The following is a 15062-nucleotide window of genomic DNA, read 5'->3' on the forward strand; positions in this document are numbered from 1 at the left end:
AAAAAATAACATTTTAGAGCAAAGAGGTGAGGATAGCGTTGACAATTGCTGGAGCCTCTGAAGCTTTGGCATCCTGAAGTTGACTACTCCTGAGACGGCCCCTGACTGCCCCCTTGTGGCTACTAGCACACCCTTCAGCGCCGACACACTCTAATAAAATAAAATTTCATTGAAAATGACAAGGCAACCTATACCGATTATGCTGCACTTCCCTGCCCCTTCCCTCTTAGTTTAGCGAAATGTTGATATTCTTACAAGACAAATCCTCTACAAGGCCCTGTCACACCATCAACTAATATTGTAGCCAAGATAGACCTGAAGGGGGCACTCTCAGGCCCTGCCATGCATCATCAGTTGCTCCACACAGGAAGAGACAGTTGCCTACATAACCAAGAGGACGGCACCTCTACTTATAATACAGCAGGAAGAAAAAAAGCTTCTCTCCGGCCCACATATCCCTGCCAATCGGAAACTAAGCAGTCCAGCCAAGGAGAAAACCCCATACTTTGGACTCCCAGCTTCCTCAGTGGACTCTTTGGTTATCACACTCCCTCCAACCTTCCACCCCTTTTCTCTATAAAAGCAAGTTCTCTTCCTCGTTCTCTGGATTTGCTTACGGCCAGTCAAGGTTCATATGTCCTGAATTGCATTCCTCTGGCTATTCCTGAATAAACTCACTTTTGCTGATAAAATAACCGGCTAGTACTAAACTTGGCACTAATAATTTCGCAATGGGCAATCCTCTATAATCTATAAACAAAAATACTAGATTATCCCAAATCCTCTCTTTGTTCTGGAGATTGAGGCTAAGGCCCATTTCTCCCTGCAGAACTGGTAGGAATTTCCTCAGAAAGCTTTGCATCTGACTTTAAAACGTGCACACATGTTTCCACATATTTGATTGCCAACTATGCGTCAGGCCCTGAGGTACAATGGGAAGCAAGAACAGACGCCGGCATTGCCTTCGTGAAACCCGGGATTTAGGGGAAGAAATTATCAAACAGGCGCAAAAATAAATGTGAGGAAACCTACCGAGATAAACGCCATGAAGAAAATGAGAGGTTTCTCGAAGGAAGCGACGTCCCAACAGGCAAAAGAGGCGGGAAACGCATTCCACTAGAGGGATGCGTTAACTACGGCCCCATATTTCATTTGATGAGTCTCCCTAGTGAGGATGGCAAGAAAAACTAATCAATCATTTTAAAAATTAACAGGCAGCCACCTGGGACGGCCTGAGAGCCCCGCGTAACACGGGAAGTTTAGGCGCCGGCGCCGCTCACCTAGTCTTGAAGTTCTCGCGAGGTCTGCACGCGAAAATCAGAAGGTCGCCAGGTGCGCACGCGCAGTCGTGGGACAGACGGCAGTTAGGGCCCTCGGCGGATCTGTCTGTGTTGGGGGTCCAGGGATGCCGTGGCTCTTCTGCTTGTGTGTCGGGCTCCTGCTAGTTCGGGTCTCCCGTGAGCTGAACAACATTAGTCGAGCCAGGAGATTGTGCGGCAGGCATCTGCTGCAAGAAATAGTAAAACTCTGTGGCACTGTTAACTGGAGCCACAGTGAGGAGGAAAAGCCTTTCACACAGCTGCTTTCCCAGGCCTCGGAGAAGGTCGAAACCTTTATCCCTGACCGGTTAGAAAGCTCGCAAACCACTTTCCCGGTCTGGAGGAGAGCGACAAACCCAGGTAAAAATCTAAACCAGAGGCATGTTTTTTCATCTTTGTACATTTCTTATTCCCGAATTTGCCCTGCCAGGCATGGAACTTCTGCAGGAAATGGAATTTGTGCCTAATACATATACAAAAGCCATGAAGTCTTTGTTTTTGTTTGTTGTAACTTGGAGGAAAGAAGCGTACACATGTTAAGTCTACACATTTGTATAAGAATAATGCTGTTTCCCTCGCTTTCCCTTTCTGCAGTGCCCTTGTCACCTGGCAAACTATTTTGCCCTTCAAAGCCTGATTTAGGTATCATTTTCCCTGTGAACTCATCACTGACCATTTCATAGCTACTCACTCCATTCTCCATTCTACCGCAATATCTAACACATAATTCTATTTAACTATTTATATTTAACTGTAATATTTAACTGTAATGAGGACCTGCTACATAATTGGCCCGGCCTAGTGCAAATAAAAATGCAGGGCCCCTTGTTCAAAAAGCAGGAAAAACTGTTAAAGGTACTAAAATATAAAGCTTTTTACCTTTCTTGTGCGTATCTCCTCTGCTCAAACACATGGTCCTCTGTCCCATCAGACTTCACATACAAGTCAAAAGATAAAATTATTGAGAATTTCAAGACTGGGACAACAGAGCATTAAACAAAATGCAGGGTCTTTCTAAGCACTAGGCTTGTGCTACTGGCAAGTCTCAATCTCTTAATGCCAGCCCTGTATGCCATACCATGTTATAGGGGTTGCTCATGTATGTTTTTATCTGAAATGTCTAGCAGAGGGCTGAGCACAGGGTATGTGCTTAATATGTATTGAATTTATACTTAATGCTTTTAAGCAGTCTTTAGGAAGAATATTTTTGTTTCAGATCCATTCTTCTGTTTTTACATTTTGTGACTAACACATTTTAGTCCCAATATGTTTGCCATTTTAAAAGAAAATGCACTTTATTTGTAGACTGTGGTCTATAGAGTGTAGTGTCATTGAAGTTATTGCCTTTTATAGTAATCCAGTTGATTCTATTTGGACAAATTTTGCAAAAGTCAAGATTTCTGAAATTAAGGAAAGGAGTTAGACTATCGTGCCAAAAGAGAGACCCTAATGTAGATGACTGAAACAAGCTAAAACATTGCCTAGCACATTATAAACACTTATTCTTTTTTTTTGTTTTGAGGTATAGTTGGTTTACAATATTAGTCTCAGGTGTATAACATGGTGATTCAAAATTTCTATAGATTATATTCCATTTAAAGTTATAAAGTATTGGCTATATTCTGATAAGCACTTATTCTTCTTTAATGAATGAATGAATAAATCTTATAAGATTATTGTTGCTAAGAGAATAAAATTGTTTTTATTGATGTGTATTTGATTTACAATGTTGTGTTAGTTTCGGGTGTACAGCAAATTGACTCAGTTGTATTTATATATAATATTAGTTTAGTTATTAGATTAGTTATATATGTATATTTGTATATATTCTTTTTCAGATTTTTTCCATTATAGGTTATTACAAGATATTGAATATAGTTCCCTGTGCTACACAGAAAGTCCTTTTTTAATTTATTGTATATATAGTAGTGTGTATCTGTTAGTCCCATACTTCTAATTTGTCCCTCCCCCCTTTCCCCTTTAGTAACCATAAGTTTGTTTCCTATGTCTATTTCTGTTTTGTAAATAAGTTCATTTGTATCATTTTTTTAGATTCCACATATAAGTGATAATCATGATATTTGTCTTTCTCTGTCTGACTTACTTCATTTAATATGATAATCTCTAGGTTGCACCATGTTGCTACAAATGGCATTATTTCATTCTTTTTTATGGATGAGTAATATTCCATTGTGTGTGTTCCTTTGGTTTTTAAGTAAAAATAAAAGACACATTTTTCATTTTCACCCATAACTGTTGAACAATGTATTCACCATTTTGTTCCACTACCCTCTGCCATTTTCCAGGCAACTTCATAATTCCATCTTCCCAAAACTTTATATCTTTTTGAGCAAAGAACTGTTCCAGGTGCCTTTTACAATCTTCCAGGGAATTGAAATTTTTTCCATTAAGAGAATTTTGTAAAGATCAAAATAAGTGGAAATCTGAAGGTGCAGTGTCTGGTTAATACGGCAGATGAATCAGAACGTCCCAGCCAAGCTGTAACAGTTTTTGCCTGGCCATCAAAGGAACATGTGGTCTTGTGTTATCCTGATGGAAGATTATGCGTATTCTGTTGACTAATTCCAGACGCTTTTCACTGAGTGCTGCTTTCAGTTGGTCTAACTGGGAGCAGTGCTTGTTGGAATTAATCGTTTGGTTTTCAGGAAGGAGCTCATAGTAGAGGATTCCCTTCCAGTCCCACCATATACACAACATCCCCTTCTTTGGCTGAAGACCGGCCTTTGGTGTGGTTGGTGGTGGTTCATTTCGCTTGCCCAATGATCTCTTCCATTCCACTTTATTGTACAGTGTCCACTTTTCATCGCCTGTCACAATTTGTTTTAAAAACGGAATGTTTTCATTACATTTCAGTAGAGAATCACATGTGGAAATATGGTCAAGAAGGTTTTTTGCTTAACTTATGTGGAACCCAAACATCAAAGTGATTAATATAACCAAGCAAATGATTTTCATTGCTTGATTTGGATATTTTGAGTATGTTGGCTGTCTCCTGCATGGTATAACGTTGATTGTTCTCAATTAATGTCTCGATTTGATCGCTATCAACTTCAACTGGTCTGCCCAACTATGGAGCATCGTCCAGTGAGCAACCTCCAGCACAAAACTTTGCAAATCACTTTTGACACATTCGATCAGTCACAGCACCTTCTCCATACACTGCACAATTTTTTTGCGTTTCAGTTGCATTTTTACCTTTCTTGGAATATTAACGAAGCATAATATACCGAAAATGTTGCTATTTTTCTTCCATCTTCAGTATTAAAATGGCTACACAAAAATTCACCAATTTTGATAAGGTTTTTTTCTTTTTAGATTTTTTTTGGTGGGGACCATTTTTAAAGTCTTTATTGAATTTGTTACAATATTGCTTCTGTTTTACATTTTCGTTTTTTGGCCGAGAGGCATGTGGGATCTTAACTCCCTGACCAGGGATTGAACCCAAACCCCTGCATTGGAAGGTGAAGTCTTAACCACCGGACCGCCAGGGAAGTCCCTAATAAGTGTTTTTTTTTTTTAATATGCTGATATGACAGCTGTCACAATACAAACTAACAAAATTGTTTCGAATGAAGTTAAAGACACCTAAACGCTACCAAAGCCATCTTACGGAAAACAAAAACAAAAACAAATGAACATTTTGGCCAACCCAATAATTTTTAAAGGAACCTCCATACTGTTCTTCATAGTGGCTGTACCAGTTTACATTCCCACCAACAGTGTAGGAGGGTTCCCTTTTCTCCACACCCTCTCCAGCATTTATTATTTGTAGACTTTTTGATGATGGCCATTCTGACCAGTGTGAAGTAATACCTCATTGTAGTTTTGATTTGCATTTCTCTAATAACTAGCGATGTTGAGCACCTTCATGTGCCCATTGACCATCTGTAGTCTTCTTTGGAGAAGTGTCTATTTAGTTCTTCTGCCCAGTTTTGACTGGGTTGTTTGTTTTGTTTTGTTTTGTTTTATATTAAGCTATATGAGCTGTTTGTATATTTTGGAAATTAAGCCCTTGTTGGTCACATCATTTGCAAATATTTTCTCCCATTCTGTAGGTTGTCTTTTCATTCCGTTTATGGTTTCTTTTGCTGTGCAAAAGCTTATAAGTTTGATTAGGTCCCCTTTGCTCATTTTTGCTTTTATTTCTATTGCCTTGGGAGACTGACCTAAGAAAACATTGGTATGATTTATGTCAGAGAATGTTTTGCCTATGTTCTCTACTAGGAATTATATGGTGTCATGTCTTATATTTAAGACTTTAAGCCATTTTGAGTTTATTTTTGTGTATGGTGTGAGGGAGTGTTCTACCCTCATTGATTTACATGGGGCTGTCCAGCTTTCCCAGCACCACTTGCTGAAGAGACTGTCTTTTCTCCATTGTATATTCTTGTCTCCTTTGTTGAAGACTAATTGACCATAGGTGTGTGGGTTTATTTCTGGGCTCTCTATTCTGTTCAGTTGATCCTTATGTCTGTTTTTGTGCCAATATCACACTGTTTTGATGACTGTAGCTTTGTAGTATTGTCTAAAGTCTGAGAGGGTTGTGTCTCCAGCTTTGTTCTTTTTCCTTAGGATTGCTTTGGCAATTCTGGGTCTTTTGTGGGTCCATATTAATTTTAGGATTATTTGTTCTAGTTCTGTGAAAAATGTTGTGGGTCATTTGACAGGGATCGCATTAAATCTGTAGATTTCTTCCAATCCAAGAGCATGGGATATCTTTCCGTTTCTTTGAATCATCTTCAGTTTCATTTATCAATGTTTTATAGTTCTCAGGGTATAAGTCTTTCACTCCTTGGTCAGGTTTATTCCTAGGTTTTTTTTGTTTTGTTTTGTTTTTGATGTGATTTTAAAAGGCATTTTTTTTTTTTTTTTTTTACTATCTGTTTCTCATTGTTAGTGGAGAGAAATGCAACAGATTTCTGTATGTTAATCTTGTATCCTACTACCTTGCTAAATTTGTTTAGCAGTTCTAGTAGTTTTTGTGTGGAGTCTTTAGGGTTTTCTATATAGAGTATCATGCCATCTGCATATAAGGGGAATGAAAACTTTTAAAGACAGAAACAACAGAAAGCATCAGACTGAATCTTAATCATTTTCCACCATCAAAACCGCCTACATATAAACTCACTTTATCCTGCTCTTATAAAGAAGGAATTGTTTCTCACCAGTCTCTAAATTGTACCTTAGTTCAGTTGATATTCACACTTTAATGTGTATATGAATCACCTGGGGAATACTGTTAATATACAGATTCTGATTCAGTAGGTCTGGGGTGGGGCCTGAGAGTCTACAGTTTTATAAGCTCCCAGGTGATGCTTATTCTGTTAGTTGGACACTGCTCTTTGAGTAACAAGGGAATAGTTCACTTCTCTATTTCTTCATTACTCTTTTCTCCCAGAAATGCAAGGTGGACCTACCCTTTCTACTTCATGTTCAGTGGGCATTTCTCTCACATCAAATACTGTGCTCTCATTACCTATAACCTAGTCAAAATTTTACCTTCAGTCATCCAAGCTTGAGTTTATTATTGAAAAAGAGTTTAGAATCCTTTTTCTCGACAAAGCCTACTCTGGAGGAAACACTTTTCTCATTAATAAAAAGTCAACTTTAAAACTCAGAGCTGATTAATCACTCCTTTGTGTCAGGTATTATTCACAATCCCCTGAAGGAGGACATGTCACTAATTCAATGAGGAGGGATCTGCAATGAAACAGGATTCGTAGGAAATGAAAATACATCTGATAATATTTCAGAGTTCTCATACCCATTAAACATGTTACTATGGGAGCTATATAAAGGGCCGTTTGCTGAAGTGGAAATATCATGTGGCAATAAAACCATGGTTGTTTTAAAATATATGAAAGAACGAAAAATGGATTTAGGTTATCAATATGAATGTGTATTAAAATTTAAAGAATTCTTAATCTATAAGGAAAGACGACATGTAGTCCTATTAATTTCTAGTGACTAATTTAGAAGTTGTAGAGAGGTATGTGTTTCCAATATAGAATTCCAACGTAGAATATATAAGTATGCAATTTCTTTTACATGTGAATGTTGCTGTAAAGTTGATTGATTTTTATTTAGCTTATATCAGCAGAATATATTTCTATATTAGATCAAGTCAGTTATCAACAATTTTAATCTTCTGATGATCTATTTGAGTCTGACACAGGAAAAGATAGTTTGATACACTCATATTCAAAAATGCTTTTTTTCAGGACTACTCATGCATAACTTGAATTTGAGATGTGTACTTCTTGTTAGTGGATCCTGAATGTATGGGCCATGTCTCATGCCTACCTCATAGTGTGGCACCATGAAGCTAACGTCATATTTCTAAATTCTGGCTGAGTATGGTGCTGCCTAACTCTTAGTACCAGGTGAAATCATCAAAGTTTCATCACCAGTTTTTCATAATCCATAACCACTATTCCAGTTAGATAGGCTGTATTCCCCCATTCTTGGTCTTCATTCACTTCTTCTTGTTTTTTTGTTTATTTTCTTGTTTCTTTAGATATCATTATCACAACTGGCTATGCAGAACCTCTCTATTTATATATTAATTCAACAAAATTTGTGTGCCTGTTGTATATTAGTTAGTATTCATGCTGCTTGGGATATAAGAGTGAACAGTTTCACTCAGGAGGCAGTGAAGGTTCTTGCCTTCATGAAGCTTACAGAATAGTGAAGATAGACAATAAACATAAATAAATTATATGGTATGTTAGAAGATAATTAGTCTCCACATATCTCCTTTCTTCATGCCCATTCTCCTCCTCCCATAGGCATCCATTCCAATGTTTTATTATGTATTTTTGTTTTTATACGTTTTATTGCAAATTGTACATTATTTCCTGTGCATGTATTTTAAAAATATATCTAAATGGTATTTGAGATCTATATCTTATTATTGCTATGTGAACTTTTAGTCATTGCTTCAAACTGCTGCATAATATTCATACGCATTCCTCACATTTTACTTATTCTTTCTCCTAGTGATGAACATCTAACCTATATAGCCTTCAACTCCCTGCCACTATAAATAACACTGCAGTGAGCATCATTGTATATGCCCCCTTATGGATCTGTGTGGACATTTCTCTGGGATATATACCTAGGGGTAGAATTGATGTATCATAAAATATATTATGCTTAATTTACTTGAGGTGCATTCAGATTGCTTTGCAGAATGGCTACACCAATTTATAGTTGCACCACTAGTACATGAGGATTCCTGTGTTCTTGTATCCCTGTCAAGAATTAACATTATACAATTTTTAACTTTTGCCAGTGCCACAGGCATGAAATAGTGTCTCATTTTTGTCTTAATTTGCTCTGAATTTGAGCACCTCTTCATATACATATTAGCCTCTTGGGTTCCTTTTTTCTGAAAATTTCCTGTTTATACATTTTGCTCACTTTTTGTTGGAATTGTCATCTTCCAGTTGATTTGTAAGAGTTATTCAAAATCTAGATACAATAGTAATCAGCTGTAGGTTTTAGATATTACAAATATGTTCTCCTATTCTGTCATCTGTCTACTGGTGTTTGACAGAAAGTCTTAATTTTTATACAATTAGACGATAAGTGTTTTGCCTTATTGTTCATACTTTCAAAAGTATGAACAAAACTTTCAAAAGTTTTAGAGGTTCCTTTTCTGTTCTTCTGTTAATTTTATAGTTTTACTGTTCTCATTAGGTCCTTAATTCTGGGGCCCATTTTTGGTTCTGTTCTGCTAGGGATACTATCTTAGTTTTCTCAGTGTCTTACTTTTCTCTACATGAAGAAATAATTTTCTGAATACCATCTACTGAACAATCGGTTTTTTCCCATTGATTGTAGAGCCACTTTTATTGTTTATTAAGTTTGTCTGAGATTCTTATTTAATTGGTCTTTTTGTTTGACTTTGTATTATTACTACACTGTTTTAGTACTATGACTCTGTAGGGTGTCATTTATCTTGGAGAGCAAGTCTCCAATTATTTTTTTCCCTTAAGGTTGACTGAACTAATCCTCTGCCTTTATCCTTATATATACATTTAAGAGTAAGCTTATTGAATTTATTTTATAAAAACCCATCTGGAATTTAAATGGGATGCATGGAATTACAGAGAATAATTTGAAGAGAATTGACATCTTTTTAACAAAAAGTCATCTCAGCCAAAAACATGGAATATCTTTGTATTCTGTCATTAGAATTTTAAAGTTTTCTCTATAGAGACTTTCTGTATTGTTGGTTAAGTTAATGCTTAATACTTTAATTTTGTTGCTATTGTAAATACTTGTTAATTATATTTCTAGTTAGTGATGATTGGTTAGAGAAATGCAGTTGAGTTTTACAGGTTGATTTTAATCCAGTAATTATGTGGAACTATCTTAATAGTTTTTTGTCACTTACTTTCTAAACTTTATACCACTCTTCTTTTTTTATTCTTATAGCATTTGCAAGGAGTCATTACAGGTTTTTGAGCAGAGGAGTGACATAATTGACATTTTAAAGGGATCACTTTGACCACTGTGTTGAGGATAGACTGTAGGGAAGCAAGAGTAGAAACAGAGAGACCTGTTAGGAAGGTATTAGAGAGGATAGCATCTGGATAAGGATGGTAGCAGTGAGTGGAAGCAGTGATAACTGTTATAATCTAGATATATTTGGGCAGATATGATGTGAGATATGAGAAAAAAGAAAAATCAGGAATTACTCCAATATGTTAAAAAAATATGTGATTTCAGAGTTTTTGCTTTGAACACCTGGAAGTATAGGGTTACTATCAAGTGAAATAGGAAAGGCCTCAAGTGGAACAGGTTTGGAAAACAGTATTAGTAGTTCATCTTTGGACATTTTGAGTTTGAAAAGTTCAGGTGGAGTTTTAAACATGTTGAGTTTGAGACATCAGAGTGGAGATGTTGAGTAGCAAGTAGGATATATGAATCTGGAGTTTGGAAGAAAAAATTTGCTTGAAGAAAGAAATTAAGGAGCCACAGGTATATAGATAATTTTTTAAGCCATAAGACTGGATGAGATCATGAAGAGAGTAAGTATAGATTGAAAAGAGTACCAAGGACTGAGCTCTGGGAGACATCAACATTAAAAAAACTGAAGAGGAAGTACTTGTAAAGGAGGTAGAAAGGGGCAAATAGTTAGGTGGGAAGGAGAGAGAATGTGGTATCCTGGAAACCAAGTGAAGAAAGCATATCAAGAAGGAGTGGTTTTTATTAGTTAAATAAGATGAGAGTTGGCTGTTGAATTTAGCAATATAGAGGTTGTTTGTGAGCTTGATAAGAGAAGTTTTGGTGGAGTGATGGAGTAAAAGCCTGTATAGAATGCGTTTCAGACCGAGTAAGAGAAGAGAAGTGAATTAATAAATACAGAAGGAGTTTTGCTACAGAGGAGAGAAAAGAAATTGGATGGTAAGCAGGGCCAAGAGAAGTGTTTCTTGTTTTTTTTTGTTTTTTTAAGTGGGAGAAATAGCACATTTGCTGATAGGAGTGGTTCGCTAGAAGTGAAAAAATAATGATGAAAGAAAGATAAAGAGAAGCACTGCTGGAGTGATATCCCAGAGTGGGCAGGAGGAAATAGATCTAGTCCATAAGTGGAGGAATTGGTTTTAGAGTGGATAATTCATCTATGGAAATACTTAGGAAGGCAGAATTATGGGTACAGATGTTAAGAGATGAGTAAAAAGACAGTGAAGGGAGCAAATACAAGTTCTCTTCTGATTCCTTCAATTTTCTTATAAAGTAGAAAGCAAAACCAGCTGAGAGTGAGCATGGGAGTCTATTAATATAGTAAATTGCATTGATAGATTTTGTGATCTTGCATTTCTGGGATAAACACTTTCTTAATATATTTGTAAAATACGTTCATGGATTCAGTTAACTAGTACCTTATTTGGGACTTTCAAACAAACATTTGTAAGTGAAATGGGCTTATGGTTTAAAAAAATGTTTTTAATTGAAGTATAGTTGGTGTACAATATTATATGTTACAGGTGTACAATTTTTATACTCCATTTATAGTTATTATAAAATATTGGCTATTATAAAATATTGGCTATATTACTGGTATTGTACAATATATCCTTGTAGCTTATTTTATACATAATTGTTTTACCTCATTATCCCCCACCCCTGTCTTACCTCTCCTCCCTTCCCTCTCCTCCCTTCCCTCTCCTCCCTGGTAACCACTCATTTCTTCTCTGTATCTGTGAGACTGCTTCTTTTTTGTTATATTCACTATTTGTTGTATTTTTTAGATTCCACATATAGTGATATCATACGGTATTTGTCTTTCTCTGTCTGACTTACTTCACTTAGCATAATACCCTCCAAGTCTATCCATGTTGCTGCAGAAGGCAAAATCTCATTCTTTTTTATGGCTGAGTAATATTCCATTATATATACATACATACATATATATATATATCTCACAACTTTTTCTATCCATTCATATGTTGATGGACACTTAGGTTGCTTCCATATCTTGGCAATTGTAAATATGCTGCTATGAACATTGGGGTGCCTGTATCTTTTCGAATTAGTGTATTGTTTCTTTTGGATATATACGTAGAAGTGAAATTGCTGGGTCATATGGTAGTTCTAGTTTTAGTTTTTTGAGAAACCTCCAGACTGTTTTCTAGAGTGGCTGCACCAGTTTACATTCTCACCAACAGTACGAGGGTTCCCTTTTCCCCTCATCCTTGCCAACATTGGTTGTGTTAGTTTTGATGATAGCCATTCTGGTAGGTATGAGGTGATATTTCACTGTGGTTTTGATTTGACTCATTTCCTTGATGATTAGCGATGTTGAGCATCTTTTCATGTGCCTGTTGGCCATCTGCATTTCCTCTCTGGAAAAATGTCTGTTCAGTTCTTCTGTACATTTTTTGATTGGGTTGTTTTGTTTTTTTGATGTTGATTTGTATGAACCACTGTTGTATCTGTATTGTAGTCCTTTTTTTCCTAGTGTATTTTGTTCATATTCATCTTTTTTTCTTGATTAGTCTGGCTAAAGTTATATTTTATTAATCCTTTAAAAGAGCCAACTTTTGGTTTTCTAAATCTTTATATTGTTTTGTTTCTATAATTCATTGATTTCTTTCCTTATTACTTATTTGGGTTATCTCTGTTGCTCTTTTTCAAATTCATTGATTTGAATACTCATTTTTAACCTTTCTTGTTTCCTTATGAGTACAGCTTGTTTCCCTTTTAAGTTCCCTCTCCAATTTGACATGTACTTTTCATTAACTAGTCCCTAGTTGCCTTCATTCATGAACAAGTTTCCTTCTTATTGTCTGCCTTTTTTTTCCCTTTAAGTGGCAGAACATGGCACATCTCATCCAGGAAGGTCTTTCTTCAACCTGCGTAGACAACCTAATTCACTTTTCCCTTCAGTGTACTCTGTTCATTGTGACACACTTTAATTGATCACATATTTATCTGTCTTAGATGACATTATTTGCTACTTTAGAATAGATTAATATCTGTCCTAAAGTTTTACTATTCCACATTTTGTCTTAGGCATTTATTAAATACAAAGTTATTACAGAGTATTCTAATAGGACTGTCACTGCAAGAGACAGAGTTTCTCCTAAATACCCTCAAGAAAAAAGCGGAGGATAGTTATTATAAAAACAAGATCTGTAAATGGATCTGGAAAGGCCCTGGAAAGCCTAAGGAATCAAGTCAGTGCTAAAAATCACCTTCTCTCTTTCTCTCTCTGAATCTTTTCTCCTCTAATATCTATGTTCCTTTATAACTTTAGCTTGTCATGATAAGCTTCATAGTATCCTCTCAGTTTTGGTTCTAACTCATCTTGTTCTCATTACTTCTTAGTTCTAATTTTAAAGAGAGGAAATCTGATTGAGCCAACTTATTTTTCACATGGCATGGATTGCTGGCCACTGTAGTAGATTGGTTTGTTTGGGGTCAGGTGCCAACCTCCTGACTATTCATCTGTGGATATAAGGTGGAATCACCCTATGACTGCCTAAGGGTGACTCTACAGCAATGGCTAGAGGCAAATATATCTCCCAAAAGGGACTGTAGATGGGCAAGGGCAATGATGGAAATCCAACAAGCCGCCAATTAATTACCTTCTGGTGTTATTTTAATTTATTATCAGTAATATTGAGTAAGAGCAGTATAATAGAAATAATCAGTTCATTGAGCGTATCACTACTTTTCCATTTCTTTATATTTCAACAAAAACCAAAATGGCTTCTACTAACCACTTAGTTAAAAATGTGCGTAAAAGACAAATAATTAGAAATTGGCAAAGGATTTGAATAGACATTTCTACAAGGAAGATATATAGTAAGCACATGAAAAATGCTCAACATCATTAGTTGCAAGGTCATTGCAAATTAAAACCACAATGGGATACCACTTCACATCCATTAGGATGGCTCTCATCAAAATATGAAAAATATCAAATGTTGGTGAAGATGTGTAGCAGTTGGAAGCCTAGTGGTGGGATTGTAAAATGGTACAACCACTGTGGAAAATAGTTTGGCGGTTCCTAAAAAAGTTAAACAAATTTACCATATGATCCAGCAGTTCTACTCCTAGGTATATATCCAAGAAAACTGAAAATGTGTCCACACAAAAACTTGTATGTGGGTGTTCAGAGCAGTGCTATTCATAATAGTCAAAAAGTAGAAACAACCCAAATGTTCATCAACTGATAAACAGATAAACAAAATGTGATATATCCATACAGTGGAAAATTATTCAGCCATAAAAAGAATAAAGTATTGCTAGAGATGCTACAACATGGTTGAACCTTGAAAATATGCTCAGTGAAAGAAACCAGACACAGGTGGCCACATATGGTATGATTTAGGCAGATCCATAGAATAGAAAGTAGATTAGTAGGTGCCAGGGGCTGGAGGAAGAGGAAAATGGCAGTGACTGCTAATGGGTGGGGGTTTCTTTTGTGGGTGATAGAAATGTTCTGGAATTAGGTAGTGGTGATGTTTGCACAACCTTGTGAATATATTAATTGTATACTTTAAAATGCTCAATTTTATGGCATATGAGTTATATCTCAATATTTTTTGCATAAAAATGTGCAAATGTTTCTAGGCCTTTTTTATAGGAAAGCAATACCTACAACTATTTTAGTTAAAAATATACATTGCTTTCAAATAACCATTTTACTAGTTAAAATGTGATTACTTGTGTTTTCAAAATTAGCTGACTCTAGTATTACAGCATTATGATTAAATTTTCAGCTAAACGAAGATTTTAATAAAGTAGGATTTTTTTCTTGTCTCTCAACAGTCTCTACTTTTGCCTCTCAGGAAGAAGCATTAAACAATTTGAAGATGCAGTCACTGTCTGAGCATCAGTACAAAAAGGCCAACTTGCCTTTTAAGACAAGACAAGAGATATTTTCCTCATCACAAGATATCAGTCCATATATTCATGAGATTGTAGAATTTCAGAAGAAAAATACAAACAAAATTAAAACCTTAAGCAATTTGTTTTGGGGGAATCATCCCCAAAGAAAGTGCAGAGGATACTCAGAAAAATGTTGTCTGAAGGGATGTACAAAAAGAACTTATTATTGCATGCCTTCCATATATTGATTATAAAAACTTAAAGAAGCATCAGCAATTGTGACTGAGATGTACTAACCATCATAGGAATTATACTAACTTAATAAATAGCTTAATATATTTTACTTTTATTTTTTTGGTGATTGTCCTTGTAAGT

General features: G+C 35.9%; 1 protein-coding gene across 1 annotated transcript; it reads left to right on the forward strand.

The window, feature by feature from the left end:
* The first annotated feature begins 1348 nt into the window (after positions 1-1348).
* Positions 1349-14969, forward strand: INSL6 (insulin like 6). Its single transcript, XM_004313601.4, is given in 3 exon segments — positions 1349-1679; positions 14628-14901; positions 14903-14969. Coding segments are annotated over 3 exon segments (615 nt in total). The 5' UTR covers positions 1349-1405.
* The last annotated feature ends 93 nt before the right edge of the window (positions 14970-15062 follow it).

This window comes from Tursiops truncatus, chromosome 6, assembly GCF_011762595.2.
Source record: "Tursiops truncatus isolate mTurTru1 chromosome 6, mTurTru1.mat.Y, whole genome shotgun sequence".
Classification (NCBI taxonomy): Eukaryota; Metazoa; Chordata; class Mammalia; order Artiodactyla; family Delphinidae; genus Tursiops; species Tursiops truncatus.